The 22,755-nt window shown below is 41.8% G+C and overlaps 2 protein-coding genes across 4 annotated transcripts in view; both read left to right on the top strand.

Annotated features, from left to right (window-relative positions):
- EGFR (epidermal growth factor receptor) overlaps window positions 1–22,755 on the top strand; it is a 516,130-nt gene that overhangs the window by 340,202 nt on the left and 153,173 nt on the right. The gene's annotated exons all lie outside the window — the stretch shown is intronic.
- LANCL2 (LanC like glutathione S-transferase 2) overlaps window positions 1–22,755 on the top strand; it is a 55,694-nt gene that overhangs the window by 28,082 nt on the left and 4,857 nt on the right. For 2 of the 3 annotated variants that reach the window (XR_012655249.1, XM_032793481.2), the window contains exons 3-8: window positions 2,262–2,469; window positions 4,763–4,910; window positions 7,431–7,577; window positions 12,148–12,330; window positions 15,946–16,122; window positions 21,650–21,722. Coding sequence is in view for 1 of the 3 variants with exons in the window: in XM_032793481.2 (XP_032649372.1) it covers window positions 2,262–2,469; window positions 4,763–4,910; window positions 7,431–7,577; window positions 12,148–12,330; window positions 15,946–16,122; window positions 21,650–21,722 (936 nt within the window). In the remaining 2 variants the exon portion in view is untranslated. Of the gene's footprint in view, window positions 1–2,261; window positions 2,470–4,762; window positions 4,911–7,430; window positions 7,578–12,147; window positions 12,331–13,189; window positions 14,803–15,945; window positions 16,123–21,649; window positions 21,723–22,755 lie in introns of those variants that run through there. The other variant, XR_012655248.1, reaches the window with a different exon arrangement.

Here is a 22,755-nt window from a genome sequence, read left to right as displayed (position 1 = left end):
TAGTCCAAGTCCATCGATCCCAGTTGGGAGGGTCATGCCAAAATGCTATGTAGACATACCCATAAGTGCTATGCTCTTTCTACAGTGGGATCACTCTTTGTGCCCTGCCCAGGTCAATCTGCGGACAGTAATGCTTGTAGTACATCATGTTTGCCGTTTTTCCTGAGAGGAGTCATTCTGTTACCTTCATGTCGTGTGGGTACATGAAAGGTTGGATTGGGAAAAGAGGATTTTGAAAGGATTTAATTCTGGACATGGAGGTGCAGCATTTCACTTTTCTTTCTTCCTGATGGCCCTAGGAGGGAAGCTGAATGTTCTATACAGATGGTGCTGTGGGTGCATGTGTAGAGAAGTTGTAGACAACCGGCAGTTTGTATGAGTTTATTTTAAAGTCTAAAAATGGGAGTAATTTTGTGTTGCTTGAGTGAAAGCAGGCAATTTTCACACTGACGTTTTAAAAGAATTCTAGCAGAGCAGTGTTCTGACATTCAGTGATTGACGAGAGAGGTGTTATGACTAAACAACTCAAGTGTAATGAAATGAGTCATAGAATAAAAGAAACAAACTCTCCATTAGCTGGAACAACAAGATAGTTAGGTAATGCAATGTAATGGAAGGTATTTTTGCTATTCTGAAGGGGCCTGTCAACTGCAGTAACCCAAAATGTAGATTTTATTTATTTATTTATTTATTTATTTATTTATTTTTAAAGCTTTTACAAAATTTAATCTGAGAAGGAATGTTTCCCATGACTTTGTTTTTAAATACTACAGCGAAAAGGATTTTTTCCCAAACTTATCCATTTTCAGCATTGTGCCAGTATATGAAAACTGGAAAGTGACACCAACACTGAAAATAACCACTCTGGTTTCTCTGCTCAAGCTGTGACAAGTGCCAAGAGTAACAAATAGCATAAATGGTAAACAGTAATGCACCTGGGAATATACTTCATAAAAGCTTGTTTAAAATCTTGTGATGTATAGGGTGTGTTGTTGGTGCATAATAACAAAGAGATGCAATCAACATGAAACTGATGTAAGAATTGGCAATGTATTAGGGCCAGATCCTGCACTCCCTTGTTCCTGTGAGTTGTACTTAATTATTCAGGTAATCTCAGTGAATCCATTGTAAGGGCTAGTAAACAAGTAAGGATTTGCAGAACTGGGCCCTGTGATTTAAAATCCACTCCCTCTTCATAAAGCCCAAGTATTTGGACTCTGTGTGTGAAGAGGAGAGTGGTTGTAAAAATCCAATCAGTCCCCACAACACTGGGCCGCAGTGCAGTGCCCTCCCCCCCCCACGCACGATGGTACTATTCTAGCCCATGGGCTGGGATAGTAGCCACAGGCCCTCTACACCAACTGCATAGAGGTACTGGGGCCACTGAACCAGTGTAAGTGTGGCTCTGAAGCCCACCCTCACTATGGTCTTCTGTGCCAGCTATTCAGGGATGTTGTTATGGAGAAGCTTTCTATGGTGGATAGGGGATGTGCAGGCATCCCTGTACAGCCTTCCACCACTGATCTCCCAGTGTAGTCTCTGTACGGGGTTTAAGTGGGCCTTCCACTGAATTTCACCCGTGATCATATTTTTTAGCTTATATAAATTTTTTTTTCTAAGTTCAAACAGCAGTGCAGTCTGACACCTTTCATGTTGCTATTACAGTAGAAGACTTCTTTGTAGGAGGATGAAAAAGCTGTAGTTACATTTAAAGCACCTTAATGATAGTTCTTTTAAGTTGTCTGACTGGAATATATGTAAGTCTTATACAGCATTGACAGCCTGAACACTTGACATTTCATAACAGCCAAAGAGTGCATCAGAGTGCTCTGTTTAAAACAAATTACACGTGCAGTGAAGGATTCATTTTATTATATAATGTGTGTACTGTATTTGTGTATACACAGGCATATTGAGCCTAAATTCTTCTGAAGTGCTGATGATTCACTATTGGGTGACTCTAATTGAGTTCTAGTCTTTTAAAAGACTAAATAAATAAAATTAGGCCATTGTAGTTATCCAAATTGAAACATAATCAGGACACTGGGCTTGATGCCTTTTGCTTTTTTCCTGTGATCTGTAACAGATACTAGTGGTCAGAGCCTTGATTTTACATCTTGTTAACAGCACAGGTATCTTCTAACATTCTGGGGCACTGATTCAGAGGGAAGGAGAAAGAGGTAATTGGAAAAATGCCATTTAAGTGGAAAGAAAAGGATATATCTTCTTGTTCTGTTTTTGTTTGTCGATGGTTGTTCTAGGCATAGCCCTTTTATACCTACAACTATACCGCGTCACAAGAGACCAGAAGTACTTGCAGCGATCCCTGGATTATGTGAAGAGAATTCTTCGTAATCTGACTGGACGAAGGGTTACTTTTCTCTGTGGTGATGCTGGACCCCTTGCAGTAGGGGCAGTAGTGTACCACAAACTAAAGATTGACAGTGAGTCTAAGGAGTGCATCACAAAGTAAGTGTCTGATGATAGTGGAAAAGACTGTACATTTACTCAGGATCCCTTTATATACAATCAAAGGCCAGTATTTTAATAAGTGATTGCCGGAGGTTTCATATTTCAATAACGCTGGCTTGGGAAAAGTGCTCTTGCTTTCCACCAAACAGATATCTGTCTTTTATACCTATGTACTGGGAAATTTTGATCCAGAGCCTTTTTGGAGGCTTTCCAATCCTTGATATACCACTGGGGATTATAAGAAGCGGTGTGCTGTGCGGTTTCCATTTGGCACCACAACTGCACCTGTTAGCATTCTGCCTGTATACCTTACTGTGCTAGAATTTGCAGTTTAACTCTTGAGAACTGGCTCCACTTTCGTATTTCCATTACAGTTTTTATATTGAGAAGTTTAATCAGTCTGTTTCTAATCCAGGATCCCAGCGAGATTAATTTCTGCAGCCGCTTTGATATGAATATCCATTTGTTTGTTTTTTAAAACAGACTGCTCTTATGTTAGAGTAAATCTTATTGTCAGATACCCTTCTGGATGCAATTGTAGTAACATTGTTTTCACAAAGCATGAAAATAAAGTCTCTGTGAAATAAGATTAAGAGCAGTAGATTTTCTGATTAGCCTTTGCTTGAAAATTATCTTCAGGAGAAAACATTAAAATGTAATTAGTTTTAGGTGTCTGTTCCCTTTTTTTAAGGGTGTGTGTATATGTACACTCAGATACCCAAGTGATTGGTATAGTATGAATAGTGCAACTATTTGTGATTTTTTTTTTTTTTTTTTGTTCCTTTCCTCTTCAGTTTTTTCCTTGTAGCTGGTCATGCAGTGCTGTCATATGAAGACCTTTTTATGCTCAAATTTAATATTTGCAATTTTAAAAAAGAAAACAGTTTAATATGAGTTTTAAATCTGAGATATCATTGATGTATCAAAGGGTGTTAATAATTAAAGCCTTTTTAAAAAAAAAAATTGATTGTTAGTAGTGAGACCAAAGCAAGACCCTTTCAGATCACTGGTTCAGATCCAGCACGAGCTATAGTTATCAAAGGTGGTTGGTTGTTGGCTATGTGAATTGAGGTTTCGGTCTAAATCCGGGGACAGATGGTCATATTCAAATTAAACACACACACACACGAGTTTCAACTAACTGGCACCTTCTGGGCAATTCTACAGAGAAGACAGGATTGAGCTGGCACAGAAACTGATCCTCCCTCTCCCATTTCAGGATTGAGGCAGGTTGTGCTGCAGCTGCCTTCCCGTGCTGTACCTTCTTTGTGGGTGGATTGAGGGTTTCACTCCCTGGGGCTGTCAATCTGACCCCATAAAAAGTCCCTAAAGTCAAACAAAGCACTTTAGTAAAATAGCAAGTCCTTGTCAAGCATTTGATGCTACATTTTTTTTTACTTCCAAATGATGGGCCAAATCCTGAGATTCTTATTCAGGCAAAATTCCCACAGACTTCTTTTTATTAGAATTTCACATTTTGGCCCATCAGTTGGTGGCTATTTGAAATTTTAAGCTATCCTTTTGTCAATTATTTGCGTCATCAGTAACATTGAAGTTGGGATTTTAGAGTGTTAAAGGCCCAGGATGGTCTGGTTGTTTGGTAACTGCAAATTTTATTCCCAAATCAGAGAAATCTCCTGGGTTGTATTCCGACCTCTGCCACTCATTTGCCATGTGACCTCTGACAAGTTGCACTCTGTGTCTGTTTGCCATCAAGTAATTGCCTACCTCCCATGGGTGTTGTAAGGTGAATTATTCTTTGTCAAGAGTGTCAAGGTGCACTGCTGAAAAACAGTGGTTGAAAAGCAAAGTTTTCATAGTATATGAAGCTTTTTTAAAGTGCAGCAGGTCGATAAACTGCAAATGATTTTAGGGGCAGCTGAAAGCTAGTGGATTGAGCACAAAGCTGAGAGTCTGGAGATTTTGGGTTCTGTTTCTGAGCCTGCCACTGTCTTGTGTTGTGACCTTGGGCGGGTCACTTAATGGTTCTGAGCCTCAGTTTCCCCATCTGAAATGGAGATATAATACTTCCCCACCTTCAGTTTGGGATTTGCAGATGAAAAATGCTATGATTGCACAAAGCATTATCATTAAATAATCAGAAACTGCCATAGGAGAAAGTCTGTTCTGATTACATTCCCTGAGCCAAAAACAAAATGTGTGAGACATTTTTAGCAAGCTCTCATTGCCCCTTGATTGGATTGGGTAACATACCATACACAGAAGGAGAACTCTAGTATGTCCTAATGAGAAGGTACAGCTTTTCTTTTCTTTTTGTTTTTTGACCCAGGCTTTTGCAGCTCCAGAGAACAGTCATAAGCACAGACTCTGAACTTCCAGATGAGCTTCTTTATGGCAGAGCAGGTTACCTATATGCTTTGCTCTATTTGAATACAGAAATTGGTCCAGACACTGTACCTCAGTCTATTATCAAAGAGGTAGGTGTTGTCAGTAGCTATTGGTGTGGTGCTCTCTCTTGTTCAATGATAACAGTCGGCTGCGTGCGTGTGCTGCGCCAGTTCTGCACAGATAGCTGACACAGTAGACCCAGAGAGAACCCCTGAAGACCACAGACTCTAGTAAGGTGCAGAGGAACCCGAGCCAGGTTTATTGTCAAACAAAGCACAGTAATAGTTTTCCGTAGACTGTACAAGACATACTACGAATATGTGCCCCCTGGCAATAGATCGGCTCAGTCAGTGGTGGGACTTTCCACTACCCCCTAAGCCAGACAAAGATACGCACTCCGGGACCTACTCTTATACAGTTTACTCATCCCTACAGAAATATTGAGGTACAGCCTCTTGGCTCATTAGGGTGCTGTTTCCCCCTTTGATCATGTTGTTTCAGACAAACAGATCTATCAATCATGCTGTCCTTTTGACCCTGTCTTTAAGATGCACCTGCCTGTTCCTTGTTATGTCTATGGAATGTCCTTGTATTGGGCTGTCCAGGTGCCATCTTGGCACAAGTTCCTCTTATTAGCACTTATATGTGAATGCACCTGCTTCTAACAAACCTCATCACACCAACTTCTGTGAGTGAGGCCTGCCTCTGGCTCACAGCCCAGCTTTTGCTTAGCAATGCCTGGAAGTACTTTGGTTCAGGCTTCAGGCCTCAGTCTGGGCCTCTGACACAAAAGTTTGTTTCAGGGCCTCATCTTACTACAGTAGGAAACTTTATATTGCCAGGTACTATGGTGTCTTTGAGGTAGAATCATATCTGTTTCTTCACTTCAAATATAGGAAAGAAAATGTTAAGTAAACTTCCATCTAGCCTCCAAAATAGCATTCATGGGGTAGTTTAGTGAGAAGAAACGCTTGGGACCTGATTCTGCTTTTATTTACCTTCTTATAACTTCAGTAAAGTTACTTCTAACTTATATCAACATGAGGTCAGAAACAGGTCCTCTCTGTTTAGCTCTTAGCCATGAAGGACTTCACTTGTCACTCTAACTTGTTTCTTTAGTAATCCATATAATGAAAGGAAAGAGGATATAGAATTTGTGAATTCTTCTACAGCAAAAGCAGTGCTTAAGTATATAACTGAATGTTTAAAATTTTATACTTTTAAACAAAACCTTAATTATAGGGGTGGGGCTGGAAGCACTGCTTATTAAGATTGCTTGATACTTCCCATTGTAAGACTGTTTTCAGTTGCTTATAACTCTTCCAAGCTGTACCTTTGGGGGTCAGTATGTGTGGGAGAGACTGAGACTGGGGGAGGAGCTGAGACTGAGAACCAGTGGGAAAGAAGGGGAGGGTGGAGGGGAGACGTGCTGAGGAGCTGGGAGCGGTGTGGAGAGCACTAGGACTAGTTGGCGATGACCTGAGTGGAGATGGTGAGACAGTGAGATTGGGTGAAGAGCCCAATGGGAGCGGGCAGGGGGGACTAGAGGCCACAGTGAGGGAGAGAGACTGATCAGATAAGGAAACAAGCAAGGGGAACTGGGACTGACTGGTGAAGAATCTGGGACTGAATACGGAGCCAGGGTGGGGCTGGCTGGAGGGGACTGAGCAGAAGGGGACATGCTGGGATCGGGGTGGGGAATTACCAGAAAAGTTTATGCCTACTACAGAACATACCCCTCTAAAGTCTGGAATGGAACTGAGTATTCTTGAGTCTCTCCATTCCTTTGTTGTCAGGAAATGTCTGAAACCCCCTAGCAAAGAGTCTTATCCCTCACACCTACTGCTGCTATCAGTTACTCCCTTAGCTCAAGTGGCAGAGGTCTATGTGTTGGCTCTAAAGATTCCAACCCTGTTGATGAATACCCATGTGGGTATCCGTATGATGGAATCCCCCCTCTCCACCCTCCCCCAGTTTTATTTAAAAAACAAAAAAAGCCCTAGGAAATTACACACACAAAAGCTATGTTAAAAGAATATGATTAAGGTTTCAAAGTCAGGCACTCAAAAGTTAGGAAATGCCAGAATTAAGGTTATCTTAGTTAAGGGTTAGAAGAGAATTCTTCAGGACTGCATTCAACTGTCTTAACCTTGAGCCCATCCTTTCTGTTTCTGCATCCCCTGCCTCATTCACTACACACCTTCCAACTTCTGCAACAAATGAGGCACGTGACCTACACATAACAGCCTCCTTCATTACACAACCCTGTTGATCTCAGCACAGGGTTATCCTGTGTACCAAATGAGGCAGGGAGCCTTTGGAAAAAATAGTATGTGACTATGTAATTAAAGACTATTATAATACACATGCACAAGGGAGGGAGGGCAAATGAAGGTTAGAGCTTTTTCTTGTACAGAAAAATTGTAGTTTTTCTGACACTTAAAAGTCTTAGGATATTTTGTAGTGCAGAGGTAGACTTGTATATTGCCTCATATTCTTTAATACATTCTCTCTAGCATTGTGTCTTACAATTCTTTGTAAAGTAGTCCTCTCTGAATAAATGAAAGCGATATTCATGGCAAGTGGTGGTGGTTGTTTTTCAACATTAGGTGGTAGATGCCATTATTGAGTCGGGTAAAAACTTCTCAAAGGAGGAACGCAAGACTGAACGCTGCCCTCTGTTGTACCAATGGCACAGGAAGCAGTACATTGGAGCAGCCCACGGTGTGGCTGGGATCTATTACATGCTAATGCAGGTAGGTAAACTAGTGTTCCAAGGTGAGGTTCTTTTGTATGAGACAGTAGTTAGTTTCATTCACTTAACATAATGGTCCCTAAAACTTAGTAATGTCTGAATCTTATTGAGGGCTTTATTGTGCATGTTAAAGGTCCCTCTTGACCCTCACTCCTCCAAATTAGCTCTTGGCTCTTAATCTTCAGTTATAATTTCTCTCACCTGTTTTGCCTATTCACAGCATTGAACTTGCTGTCAGAAATGCCTCCGTTGCCCTTTCCCTGATCTCGCTTACACCAACAACCGCTTTGAGTACATTTTCCACCATCTCCCAACTCCATAAAACTACATTTTCTCAAGCACCTTCATCCTGTTGATTTCTAGCCTGGTTTATTCTGATGTACCCCACTCCCTTGGGTTGTTGCCCACAACACTGCCCTTCCTGTTGCCCTTAACCAACTTGCTGTCCTCTGTACTGTCCCTTTTTCATGCTCCTGAAATGCCATCCCTCCCAGGTCCCACAGTGACTCTCAAAGGCGAAGCTGACATTTGAAGACAAGCAGAACATGCCTCATCTTCATATTAGTGATGAGAACTGGAAATAATTTCAGCAAATGTCATTGTACAACATTGTGGCTATAGGGCTGCAAAGTCTAATTTATCTCCCTTGCTCTATTTTCCAAAGGTGCTGGCAGTCTTTGTTCTGCCTTGGGTAATATCAAGTTTCTTATCTGCTCATTGACCCTCCTGATAACATGCCCTCTCTTAGGAAAATACCAACTCTTTCCAACCCTTTCCTCTTTCTTTGCTGTTTCAGATGGTTAATTAACAGAAATAATTCTGTCAAATACTGCTGGTTGTAAGTGGCAACTACTCTGATCATAAATCTAGGCAGAATTGTAATTTCTTCCTCTGTACGATTGCTGCTTTTGACAATTACCACAAAACTTACTTGTACATTATTAGGTTTATGCCTTTTCATTGTCCATTAAATGTTGTGACTCACTCAGAGTTTAGTCACTTCCTGCAGAAGGAACAAGATATGTGGGTTTTTGCCAATACTAAGAGAACTTTTTGGCAAAGAACTTCGGAGTTTTTTGTTTCTTTAATTATAAAGCTACTTCCTACTTACTGCCTGTGATCTGAGGATCTCTAACCCTTTACAAACAGTTCCTTGCAACACCACTGTGAGGTTAGTAAGTATTATTGTACCTACTTCTGTGCCTTGGTTCATCCAGCTAGTAGTGTTAAGTAGCAGCGAGTCAGGGCAGATATGAGCCAGGAATCTCAAGGCCATGTCCCCTCCTCTAATCATTAAATAAACTCTTTTTTCTTCCATCTAACAGTTCTTAGCTAATTAGTAAGATCGTGTCTTTGATAACTACTCTATTTATTATTTGTACTGGCCCATTTTGCTTGGTCCTGAGCAAAACAGAACAAAAAGACAGTCCTTCTCCCAGAGAGCTTATGATTTCAGGCCAGGTCTATACTACAAAATTCTGCTGGCATAGCTGTGTCGTTCAGAGGCATGGAAAGACAGTCCCCTGTAGCTAACGTTGCTATGCCAGTGAAGCCCCCAGAACAGACACAACTGTGCCAATGGAAGAGTGCTTAAGTTGGAATAGCAAATGTTGCTTGGTGAGGTGGTGTTACTATGCCAACAGAGAAACTCCTGTCAGCATAGGTTGTGTCTACTGTAGGGGGCTCTGCTGGTTCTTTTTTAGTTTATGCTGTATCTGTGCTAAGGATAGTAATTTTTCCCAGTTACTAACTTGCTGCCATTCTTGTGGTCTGAGTGAAACAACATTCTGTAGAAACACGTGTCTTATCACGGGCTCTTAACTTTAAAAGAAAGGTCAGCTTAAATTAAAGGACTTGATTTTGCACAGACCTAAATGGGAGCACAAGCAAGGAAAGAAAGGTGTAAAAAGTCTGACTCTGCAGGTGTATCTGTGCATGAGGATACAATTGCACTGAGATGGGACAAGGAGTACACACTGCTGGCACAATCAAAAGATGGTCCAGTGGTTACACTCCCCCTGTGCACAACTTGAGACTGTGTGTCTAAGGCCATGTCTACACTACAGAATTATGTTGGCCTTAATTACTTCAGCATTCAGCCACCACAGTTATTAAAACGCTTGTATGCACGCAGGTTTGTCTCCTTATGTCAGCGCATTGTATCTATGCAGAGTGCGGTGCACCACGAGTGGGTATCCCAGTGTGCAACTCTTCACCATCCAATGCACTGTCTTTTGGGAAGCTTTGGCAATGCATGATGGGGCTGAAACAAGTTGTGCCAGGGTGACTGGGAGCATGGGGTCAACTTCCCAGTTTGCAACTGTTTCCATCCCGTAATGTGTATTTCCCCCCTCACTTCTGTGCTGCTGCTGGTGGTGTGGCTGGGCTGAGTACCCGGAAAGCGCAGCTGTGGAACCTGCCTGTAAAAATGGGGAGCCCTGCATGGTGTGGAGTGCCTCCCCAGTATCTAGACCCCCAGCAATATGCTGGCACACATACCTGCCCTGCAGAGACAGGGCGCCCTGTTCAGGGCAGAACATCCCCTCTAGGGACTGTCTTCTCCAGCACCCGGCCCCAAACCCAGGGACTGCCTTCCATGCACCTAGCTCCCCACCTAGAGACTGTGCCTTAATATCTAGCCCCTCATCCAGGGACTGCCCCTAGCCACCAGTTCCCTAAGCATCAGCTGCAACCTCCTTCTGCAGCCCTAGCCCCTGACCTTTCTGCCTCACACCCCCATGCCCATTGTCTCTTAACTCCACAGCAGGTAGCTCAGCTGTGCCTCCTGCCCTGCCCACTTGCCATTGTGGTCCTAGTGCACCTGCTCCAGCCAGGGTCACTGGACCTGCAATCCTTGTGGAGTGGAGGCGGCACTGAGCACCCTGGTCTCGTGCTACTGATGCTACTGGGTCTGATCCTGCTGGGGGCAGGGGGCTGACACTGCTGAGTATGAATTTGCACCCTCTCCCCCTCACTAGCTGAGTGCCTTGGGCAGGTGCCCCTCCCATCCAACCATAGTTACAGCCCTGAGGCTTTCACATGGGCCACAGCTGTATGCTGATTAGGCCATGAGTTGAGATCTGCTGGTCTAGAGTTATTTAATCCTGCCTTAGTGCAGGGGGCTGGATTAGATGACCTCTCAAGGTCCCTTCCAGCCCTACATTTCTGTGCTTTTATGGAGAGCTGATGGATTTATGTAAGTACCTGTGATTAATGGTGAAACAATAATGTCCCCCACTGATAGCACAGTAGCTGACTTTGGTACTTATAACTAACTAGGCCAGCAAAGTAAACATTCCTCATCTGACATAAGAAAAAACAAAGTAAATAGATATTGCAGTTTCCAGGTGAACATATTTGAAATCTGTAGATGCTTAAAGTCTTCTCCTTTGGCTCTAGGAGTGTGATTGCAGCGGGGTGCTGTCCTATTAAATGCAGATCTGCAGAAGCACTGTAATAAAATTGAGCACAGTGGGCAATAATTTAAAAAGACGGATGTGTTTCTTGTCACAGACTCAATTACTGGGTCTCTGCTACTCCCAAGGCTTTCAAGAATTTCAGAGATCGTGTGGGCTTTGAAAAGAATAGAGCCTTATTGTGAAAAATTCCATAAAGTAGGTGGGAGGAGAGATGGATGTTAATTAGGAACACCTGCAAACCCCACCATGTGTTTACTAATTAAATATAAAGGTACTGGTATCAGCACTTCGCTTAGAAATGGGCATGTTCTCCTCTACGGCAAGAATGTAAATCCTATTAACATTAATGCGAAGTCATGGGGAGTATCTAGGGGAAGAACAGCATTCTTTGGGCCAGATTTTTCAAAGATATTTAGGTGCCTGAAGATTCACAAATGCACCTACTAGGATTTTCAAAAGTACTTCTCTGCAACACTAGGCACCTAAATAAATATTGAAAATCTGGTCCTTGATATCTGTTTTCTGGATGTGATTCTTCCCAACCAACTGTTGGGCTGACTGTGTTAGATCCTGCCACTCAGTTTGTTTACTTTCTTCAGCTATCCATAGGTTTAGGAAGCTTTATTTATGATGAAAATACTTTACCTTCATAAACATTTAGCAAGATGGGTCATTGGCCACAACAGTACTCTGATAGCTGCCTTATGAGGGACACCTCACCTCGGGGAAACATGCCAGGTTTGTATTTCACACAGTTAGGCCATTGGTTTAGAACCACACTGGGCTTATAAATCTTTTGTCTTCAAATGTGAGTTTAAATAACCAAACCGCCTTCCTGCTTAAGTGCTCTTTTTTGATGTTAAGGCATTGATAGACGTCTAGGAGTCTGGAAACTTGTGTTCTATTCCAGTTCTGTCACAGTCATCCTGGGTCCCTTTGATGTAAGTCACCCAACGTGTCTCAATTTGTCCATCTGTAGAAAGGAGGTAATACTGCTTTTCATAAGGGTATTGTGAGGGTAAATTAATGAAATGCTTATAAAGAGCTTTGAGATTTGTACACGGAATTTTCTATGTATGAGTCTTTGTGTATGCAAAATCGAATGGATAGAGTAAAGAACTACATTTTAATGTGTGATTATTTTGTTCTTAGCCAGTTTCAGATGTGGATCAGGAGACCCTGACAGAGCTGGTGAAACCGAGCATTGACTATGTACGTCATAAAAAATTCAGATCTGGGAACTATCCATCATCATTAAGCAATGAAACAGATAGACTAGTCCACTGGTGCCATGGTGCCCCGGGAGTCATCCATATGCTAATGCAAGCTTATAAGGTAAGTCTTTCTCTTATACATGTGCACCCACATCCTCGTGTGTCCGTATATCTACAGAAGTAATTTTTGATCTTTAGGCTCCTAATTTTGAAATCTTGGTCTGTAATCTTTGAGTCTTTATTCAGAATGTTAAAGGTGTCTTTAATTTTAAAAATCAATATCTCTAAACCACTCTTTACTTTAAGGATTGTAGTATTATTAAGATGTAGCACTTACTGCTGATGTCAGATTACAAAGACCCCAGATAGCTGACAAATATAATGTGTATCCTGTGACGGGTTGGATCACAGAAACCTTCTTGGGAGCTGCCACCCGATGTGCCAAGACTACTTCTGCCCCTGCCTTCCCTGCCAGCTCAGGACTCCAGCACCCTGTCTTGCTGAGCCAGACACTCCCGTCTGCTCCAACACACACCCAAGGTCTGAATTATTTGCCCTAAATCTGCAGGTTTACCTGAAAGCAGCTAACAGAAGCGTGCTTGTCTTTAACACCTAGATTCCCAACTCCCAATGGGGTCTAAACCCAAATAAATCCATTTTACACTGTATAAAGCTTATGCAGGGTAAACTCATAAATTCTTCTCCCTCTGTAACACTGATAGAGAGAGATGCACAGTTGTTTGCTCCCTCAGATATTAATACATACTCGGACTTAATTAGTAAAAAGTGATTTTATTAAATACAGAAAGTAGGATTTAAGTGGTTCCAAGTAGTAACAGACAGGGCAAAGTAAGTCACTAAGCAAATAAAATAAAATGCACAAATCTATGTCTAATCAAAGTGAATACAGATAATCTCACCCTCAGAGATGCTTCAGTAAGTTGATTTTTTTGTTTGTCTGTTTGTTTGTTCTTTCTCAGACTGGACACCTTCCAGGCCTGGGCACAATTCTTTCTCCTGGTACAGCTCTTGTTCCAGCTCAGGTGGTAGCTAGGGGATTCTTCGTGATAGCTCCACCTTTGTTCTCTTCCACCCCTTTATATATCTTTTGCATAAGGCAGGAATCTGTTTTGTCCCTCTCTGGGTTCCCAACCCCTCCTTCTCAATGGAAAAGCACCAGGTTAAAGATGGATTCCAGTTCAGGTGACATGATCACATGTCACTGCAAGACTTCATTGCCCACTTGCCAGCACACACACATACAGAAAGACTTACAGGTAAAACAGAGCCATCTGCAGACAATTGTCCTGGTTAATGGGAGTCATCAGGATTCCAAACCACCATTAATTGCCCACACTTTGCATAATTACAATAGGCCCTCAGAGTTATATTTCATATTTCTAGTTTCAGATACACGAGTGGTACATTTATACAAATAGAATGATTATACTCAGTAGAGTATAAGCTTTGTAATCATACCTTACAAGAGACCTTTTGCATGAAGCGTATTCCAGTTCCATTATATTCACTCATTAGCATATTTTTATAAAATTATATAGCCTGACAAATATAATTTGTATCCTATGACAGTAATTTAGCACTAGCCTAGTCTCTTTGTTCCTATGTATCCTCACTGGTTCTGCTGTTGTTTTCAGGTTCTGGAGCTCTGAGTCACAGAATATTAGTAAGCAAGCAGTTTAATTAAATTTATGCAAATTGATTCCTGTTCTTGACAAGCCGCCTTGGCAGGTTCTCTGCTTGGTCTCTGAGTGGGCTGATGAAAAGCGTTCATGGTTATCTGTATAATTATGTTCACTGCTACCTGAAATTTGAACTGTAAACCTCCTAAAGTGTTTCTGAAGGCAACAGAAGCCACAGGAGCATGTGCTCTGGCGTGCCTTGGGAGGAAGGTGATTGGACACTGCAGAAATCCATTTGTCCCTTCCCGATGTGATGTTTTCTCAGCACAAAATGCTGTATATCTTGAGGAGCTGAGAGGATCAGGAACATTTTTGGTTGGCAGACACTTCTTTGGCCCGCCCTTGTCTTTTTAAGATGTTCAGGTCACATAATTAGCTTCTTTTTACTTCTCAGTTTCCTTTTTAAAGAGCAATATAAAAAGTAATTGAAGAGAGAGTCAACAGATTGTACTCCATGCTGTAAAGTAAGAGGGATTTGGGTAATGGAAAGTAGCTCCTTGGAAACTAGAACCAATCATCCAGCCTTCAAGTTAAGTCATGTAACTGGACTGTCCTTGTGTGGTAATAGAGAAGCTATTCAAATAGTGAAATGTTTTCTCTGCCTTGTTGGTCGTATTTTACAAAGCTCATGAAACTATTAAAAAACAAAAACCCAACTCGTATTGATGGTACTAGTCACTTGCTTAATGACAGCCACTGATATATCAAGGCTTTATAAATCTCTTAAGTGTGCCTTTTTTGTCTTGCTGCTGATCTGAGTGAGACCAGATAGAGAAGGAGCAGAAACTGGCTGCTTAAGACTACAAGTCTCTGGTGTCTCAGTGAAAACCATCTGTTTCATTCCCTGCTTTCCTGATGGACTACATAACATAACTTCAGATGGAGTTTTGGGTGTGAGTAAAGTCTGCAAGAGTGGGTTCTTGGTGTTTGAAACACAGCTGAAGGTCAGGCTGGGAGGACTACTTGTATGGTCCCAAGCACAATGCCTGGCAGAGCCACTGCAATACGAACAATGATCTACAGTCAAGGCAATATACAGCTCTTTGTTGTGCTTCTGGTAAAGAGGCAAATGCCATACTGGGTAATATAAATGTAAAGCATTTCTTTGTCACCGTTTCAGTGTAGAAACAGGGAGGACCTGCCCTTGGCCAGAAGTCACCATGACATCAACCAGAAGGGTTGGGGCTGAAACCCCGTGTGCCCCCATCTGTTACATGAATCTAATTAGAATAAGTCTTTTGTATTTCAAGTTTAAATCAAACACAGTCACAACTTGGAGGAGGGAGGAGTAGTGAAAAAAGGAGAGTGAGAACTCTTGAGACAGATGATAAATGTGGACTATAGAGAGAATCTAGAATTGAAGATACTGATACCGAGAGAGAGGTGGGGAACAGGTATGTGTACCTGGAAGTCTGGGTGCCTTCTGAGGGCTGTAAACACTGCTTTGACCCCTTCTCTCTGCATTGTATAATAACAGAGCTTAGGCTTCTTGTTACATGCTGCAGAGCTCAAATCACTGATTCCCAGGTCTAAGCATTAATCCTACTTTTGGGCAAGTGGTTCTGAGTGCACCAGCAGTGGGGGCCCCCTATTAACAGCTGAAATCACTAAAGAGCTGAAGTCACACACACAATTTGGGGGGAGGGATAGCTCAGTGGTTTAGAGCACTAGCCTACTAAGCCCAAGGTTGTGTGAGCTCAATCCTTGAGGGGGCCATTTACAAGTCTGGGGTAAAAATCTGGGGACTGGTCCTGCTTTGAGCAGGGCATTGGACTAGATGACCTCCTGAGGTCCCTTCCAACCTTGTTATTCCATGATCTTGTGTTTTTCTTTTGATCATGCTTTCAGATTCATAAAGTCTTAATTTTCTTTTATCTTGCACAGGAGGGGAAGCAGTCTGGTAAGAGACCAAAATTATTGCCATGATGGATGGATTATAAATAGCTAAAGAACAGATGAAACTTGCCCCATTCTCCACTCCCTTTCTCTGTTGCTGGGTAGGTTGGTTGAATTTGCGTGTTTTTCTTATTCCATAGACCTTTAAAGAGGATAAATATTTGAAGGATGCCATGGACTGCAGTGATGTCATCTGGCAGAGAGGTTTGCTGAGGAAAGGGTATGGAATCTGCCATGGGACCGCTGGCAATGGCTACTCCTTCTTATCTCTCTATCACCTAACTGAGGACAAAAAGTATCTCTACCGGGCCTGCAAGGTGGGATTTACTGCATTGCTTCTTCTCTGCTGGCTACAATCATGTATTAATTTCTGTATGATAATTGCAAACATCACATACCCTCATACAATAAAAAGGAATAATATTTCTGTGCTACCTGTAACTTTTAATTCTCAAAATGTAGAGAGTGTTTAGAATCAGAAATAGGAATGACCTGAAAAGATGATACCTGCTCTAAATGTAGCTAACCAATGTTCTATTATGATATTAAAAATATGCCATTTGTATTCCCTTGTGATATTCGCTATGGGATACATCAGATCTAGCATGTACTGTTCAGTGGCCTGTAATTATTATACTTTGGTTTATTGGTTTGCACACTAGTTGTTACCTAGGGGTTCTAGAACTCTGAATCATATGGATTAGATTTTAATGTATGTAAAATAAGTTGATTACTTTTTGCTACGCTCGAGAGCCCCATGGTCTGAGTACTGCTTTGAGAGCTAATCCTTGCTCTGACATATTGCTTCCTTTGTGATCTTGGGAAAGTCATCTGAGCTCTGTGCCTCTGTTTTCATATCTTACCAGGGTATTATGAGCCGTAACTCCCTGAAGTTAATTAGACAATCGTAGACCTTTCTGTATAGTCTGAGACTATTTAAAATACTTCAACAGGAAATTTGAAAAATAGTCTCCCAACTGTCTTCAAATCAGCAGTGGCCATCTGTACAGAGGCTGTGTGTGGTTTCCGATAATTTCACTGTGGAACAGTTGAAAGTTTTTTAAAACTGTTGACCCTCTGTTTGCCTATATCCTCTGATATTTACCGTAGTGCCCAGCAAGCCAGAGCCTTAGCTGGTATCAGACCTCAGGACTTCCTGTCTTCCAGCTCTGGATTCGTCCAGGGAAGCAGCATGATTTGAAGGAGAGTGGCATTAGAGATGTAGATCTAAACAATTGTATAAATCACTTGCAGTCACATAGCATGTGTAATGTCTGTAGGTCGATCTGTCTTGACCACATCTAACACAATCTATCTTAGGTACTTTATGTAGCCTCCATCACCATAATGTCTGAGTGCCTCACAATCATAGAATCATAGACTTTTTAAGGTCAGAAGGGACCATTATGATCATCTAGTCTGACCTGCTGCATCCTTCGGTGTTTTTAAGAACATAAAAACAGCCATATTGGGTCAGATCAATGGTCCATCTAGCCTAGTATCCTGATTTCCAGTAGTGGCCAGAGCCTGATGCTTCAGAGGGAATGAACAGAACAGGGCAATTAACGAGCAATCCATTCCCCTGTCATCCAGTCCCAATTTCTGGCAGTCACTGGCTTAGGGACACTCAGAGCGTGGGGTTGCATCCCTGACCATCTAGGCTAATAGCATTGGTGGACCCTATCCTCCTCGAACTTATCCAATTCTTTTTTGAGCCCAGTTATAATTTTGGCCTTTACAACATCCCCTGGCAACGAGCTCCACAGGTTCATTGTGCATTGTGCAAGGAACTTCCCTATGTTGATTTCGTTGGTTGACCCCTGGTTCTTGTTTTACTTAAAGGGGTAAATAACACTTCCTTATTCACTTTCTGTACACCAGTGGCCCTCAGCCTTTCCAGACTACTACTACTGTACCTCTTTCAGGCGTCCGATTTGTCTTACATACCCCCAAGCTTCACCTCACTTAAAATCTACTTGTTTACAAAATCAGACATAAAAACACAAAAGTGTCACAGCACACTATTACTGAAACATTGCGTACTTTCTCATTTTTACTATATGATTATAAAATAAATCAACTGGAATATAAATATTGTACTTGCATTTCAGCGTATAGGATATAGAGCAGTATAAACAAGTCACTGTCTGTATGAAATGTTAGTTTGTACTGACTTTGCTAGTGCTTTTTATGTAGCCTATCGTAAAACTAGGAAAATATTTAGATGAGTTGATGTACCCCTGGGAAGACCTCCGAGTAACCTCAAGGGTACGTGTAGCCCTGGTTGAGAACCACTGCTCTTCACCATTTATGATTTTATAGATTTAAGATGAACAGTCCCAGTCTTTGTAATCTCTCCTCATATGCAAATTGTTCCATACCCTTAATCAATTTTGTTGCCCTTTTCTGTACTGTTTTGAGTTCTAATTTATCTTTATCCTCACAACACCCCTGTGAGTTAGGGAAGTGCTATTAATCCCATGTTACAGATGGGGAACTGAGGCACAGGGAGACTATGACTTGCCCAAGGCCATATAAGATATCAAATCCAAGTTCTTCCACTCCCAGGCTCATGCCCTTACCCCTGGACCACTCTCCTCCTTTTCTAATCAGGTTAAGTTTTGTCATATGCCCTTTGTGGGATGATTGTAATATCTGGTAATATATTACAGCCACCTTGCGTCCTGGAGTCTCCAATGCTCTGAAGCATTTAGCATTTTTAACAATTTTAAGTGTCTTTAACATTTAAGGGACCCCTCCAACGCATCATCAGGGATCTACAACCCATCCTGGACAATGATTCCTCACTTTCACAGGCCTTGGGTGGCAGGCCTGTCCACACCCACAGATAGCTTGCCAACCTGAAGCATATTCTCACCAGTAACTACACACTGCACCATAGTAACTCTAGCTCAGGAACCAATCCATGCAACAAACCTCGATGCCAACTCTGCCCACATATCTACACCAGCGAACCATCACAGACCTAACCAGATCAGCCACACCACACTGGTCATTCACCTTCACCCACCAATGAAAAGATAGAGTGCCCCCGCCAATGCCCTTCTGCTATTACATTTCCAAACTGACAGTGCCACTACGAAAAGGATAATGACACACAATCACATAAGGAATGGCAATATACAAAAACTGTAGTCAGAACACTCAGTTGCCCTAGATACACAATGACAGATTTAGAAGGTAGCATCCTGCAGCAAAAAAACCTCAGTACCAGATTCAAGAAAACTGCTGAGCTTCAGTTTCATCTGCAGAATTACACCATCAGCCTCGATAAACAGACTGGAATGGCTTGCCAACTACCAAAAAAGCAGTTGTTCCTCCTTGCGTTTTCACACCTCAGCTGTAGAAGAGAGGCCTCATCCTTTCCTATGAACTAACCTCATTATCTCTAGCTTGCCTCTGCTTGCATGATGCATATAATTATATATATATAGATATATAGTATATTATCTACTATATATACACACACACACACACACACACACCTGCCCCTGGAAATTTTCACTACATACATCTGACGAAGTGGGTATTCACCCACGAAAGCTCATGCTCCAATACGTCCGTTAGGCTATAAGGTGTCACAGAATTCTTTGATGCATTTAAAGGAAAGACTTTCAAAAGTGCTAAGGCAGTTTGCAAAATCTCTCCTGTATGCAACAAGATACCCAGTGTGACTGGACACTTACACCTATTGATCTAGATAATTGTATGGCTCCTGTCACCACAGTATCTGATCACACTGAAAGCACGAGGCTGAAGACAGAGAATCCACCCAAGAATCTTTGATAACGGTGCAGCTGCTTGTTGGCTATTTCATGCACTGTTAAAAGGGACTTGGAAGAGATCAAGGGTTGGGAGTTATTGAGTCAGAGAGAGATCACTTGCCTGAATGCTTCAGTCTTCTGACTTTTCAAATAATACAGCTATTTAATGTGTTTTTTGTTGGGCTTGCAACAGATTGTCCCATTAGTTGAATAAACTTGTCTGCCAGTGGCTATAGGTACCTCTGATCTTCTGGGCCTTGTGTATCTGGGATTGTTGAAAATTTTTTTCTTCTGAATAAAGTTGTAACAATATAAAATGGAAAGACTAAGTAGTGGTCAGAGGTAGATGATGCCTTCACCCCTTCAGTCACCTAATTAGCAGTCTGAAACAGAATCTCAGTGAGAGTAAAAGCATTTTTAACACAAACGAATTTTTGAAGTCAGAAAGTCCATTTGGGTGGAAACTAGATAGCACCTTAAGCTGCTTTCTTGATGAAGATGCCTGCCTGGCTTTCTCTCTTCCTGCTCTCTTCTTCCTCGGCTCCCTGACTTGGAGCTGGGAACTTTTTGACTTACAATCCAGCTCTGATACTGGTTTGCCTCAGAGGCTTTCAGCAAGTCACTTAACCTCTGCTTTCATTCCCAGAATAATAATGATACTTTACCTTTAATGGATGTCATGAGAAGTCATTAAGCTTAGAAACACTTTTTGCAGACAGAAGTCTAATTCTGCTCTCCATTACAGGGGGAGTAATTTGTAGACTTTTGTGGGAGTTACACCTGCATAACTGAGGGGAGAATTGAGCCTAACAATTATTTGAGATGAGTTCTAATACTTTGTCTTTTTTCTAAAAGCATCACCCCTCTCTCACTAAATGAAGGAGTTATTTTTCAGGAGTATGTGGGAGGAACAAGGGGGGGGAGTGAGACTTTCCTTTTGCTTCTTATTAATTGATTCTTGGTCTGGTCTCTTGACTGTTGTCGTTGGGTGCAGCAGAACCAAATGACAAAAAAAAAAATGCTATAGCTAGACTCTAGTACAAATGGAGCAATGGTGACCTCTGCTGAGAAGGAAAAGCTATTCTCTATAAGCTTGTTCAAATTACAGGGGAAATTTGTTTAAATAGGTGCTTTGCAGGACTGCTCCAGTAATAGAGGACTCGGAGTTGAAACATGTTAGAAAAGCAAAGCACATGGAGAGACTAGGGGAGTAGGTGAGATCCACATATGTTGCTTCTGAGAGGCCGTAAAAGAGCTTTTTAGACTGTCATTGCTGTTAAAATGTTTCCAAATGCAATTTGCAAGTAATTAATGTTAGCCCAGTACTTGTAGCATTCCGTATACAAAGTATACCAACTATGGTTAATCAGGCATATGGGATACAGTTTTCAATGGTGCCCTCTGGACAGTTGAGGCAGAAAATGGAAAGTTCTTGAAAACAAAAGATTGACAATCTTAATGATCCAATTGTATTTATAACGATTTACTATAATGCTCAGGGTGGACAAAATAAGGTAAGTAACGTAATGGCTGTTGAAATATTAAATATTCTAAATTGAAGTGCGAGCAATGTAAGGACACAGAAATGTGATTAATGGGCATTACTCATGACCGCAAGGATACATTAGCAGGGAGAGGGAGAAATTGTTGCTATTATGGTGCATTCTCTGCTTGCCCTTCAAATTGACATACAAACATATTCTTGCAACATTTTTATTTCCTTCTCTTTCCATTATTTCTTCTCCCACTTCCTCCCCCAAAAAAATTTAAGTGAAAAGTATAAGTAAAATCTGCCCCACTAATTAAACTGTGTCGCCATGTAGTGGATTTCAGTTAATCTGCATTTTCAGTTTCCTGAAAACTAATTGAAGTCTTAGCCTAGTTGAGGCAGGACAATTTAATCTTGGATAATGATTCCAGTTTGTTTCTCTGCTTGAGCCTCATTGTATTTTCTATATATTAAAAGGCGTCTTTATGTGCTGCTGTCCAAGCTTGCATCTGTATACGTACACATTTAAGCCACTCTGTTTTCCTTCTTCTTTTTCCCTCTCTCCGACAGTTTGCAGAGTGGTGTTTAGAGTATGGCGCACATGGATGTCGTATTCCTGACCGACCCTACTCTCTGTTTGAAGGTAAAGTATTGTTGTTGCAGGCTGGGTTGTATTAGGAAGAAGGACAATCTTGTGGTAAGGCACATGACTGGAAGTCAGAAAAGCTGTTATGTTTTCCTTTTATGGGCAGTTGGATAGTTGTTGTGCATCACAGAACTACCCTATAAATCATAATTACTGAGAGAGCGTCAGACTGGAATTGCAACAGCATTGCAGATCAGTAGTTTGTTTCTTTGACAAAGTCCTTTCTTGAGCACCAATATTAACCAAATTCATCCACACAGCTAAAGAAAAGAAATGCCATCTTTTGATTAAAGGCCTTCCTGTGTCACTTAAATATTCTACAACAGTGGTTCTCAAACTAGGGCCGCCACTTGTTCAGGGAAAGCCCCTCGTGGGCCTGGCCAGTTTGTTTAGCTGCCATGTCTGCAGGTTCAGCCAGTTGCGGCTCCTACTAGCCGTGGTTCACCGCTCCAGGCCAATGGGGCTCCGGGAAGCGGCGCAGGCTGAAGGATGTGCTGGCCACCCTTCCTGCAGCCCCCATTGGCCTGGAGCGGCGAACCACGACCAGCAGAAGCCGGGATTGACTGAACCTGCAGACGTGGCAGCTAAACAAACTGGCCAGGCCCGCCAGGGGCTTTCCCTGAACAAGCGGCGGCCCTAGTTTGAAAACCACTGTTCTACAATGAACAAGTAGAAAAGTAGAGATTATATTTTTTCTAACGCTCTCTTGTAAATCCTTATCTTTTGCAAACTCAAAACAGAACAAATGATCTTCGCCCTTAAAAGGCTTTAAAATAGCTTTGCTGTTCTTTGAAAGTGAACCTAATGCACCACCTATCACAAGTGTGAGGAATTACAGAGGGTTTTATAGGGGTGTTTTTTAGAATAGCAATGCAAGCTAAGGCCTTTTGTGTCAGCAGCTGTTTTGTGCACCTCTTCCAAATGCAGTTGGGGTAAAGAATATGATTATAGTGTTCATATTTCTGATATGGTGCCCTGAATTAACTGCTGCTTTCTGCAGCAATCGTGACTGTATCTTTATATGTAGTGG

This window comes from Chelonoidis abingdonii, chromosome 2 (genome assembly GCF_003597395.2).
Source record: "Chelonoidis abingdonii isolate Lonesome George chromosome 2, CheloAbing_2.0, whole genome shotgun sequence".
NCBI classification, from domain to species: Eukaryota; Metazoa; Chordata; order Testudines; family Testudinidae; genus Chelonoidis; species Chelonoidis abingdonii.
Note: the sequence above shows the minus strand (reverse complement) of the source record. Positions and strands in the feature narration are given on the sequence as shown.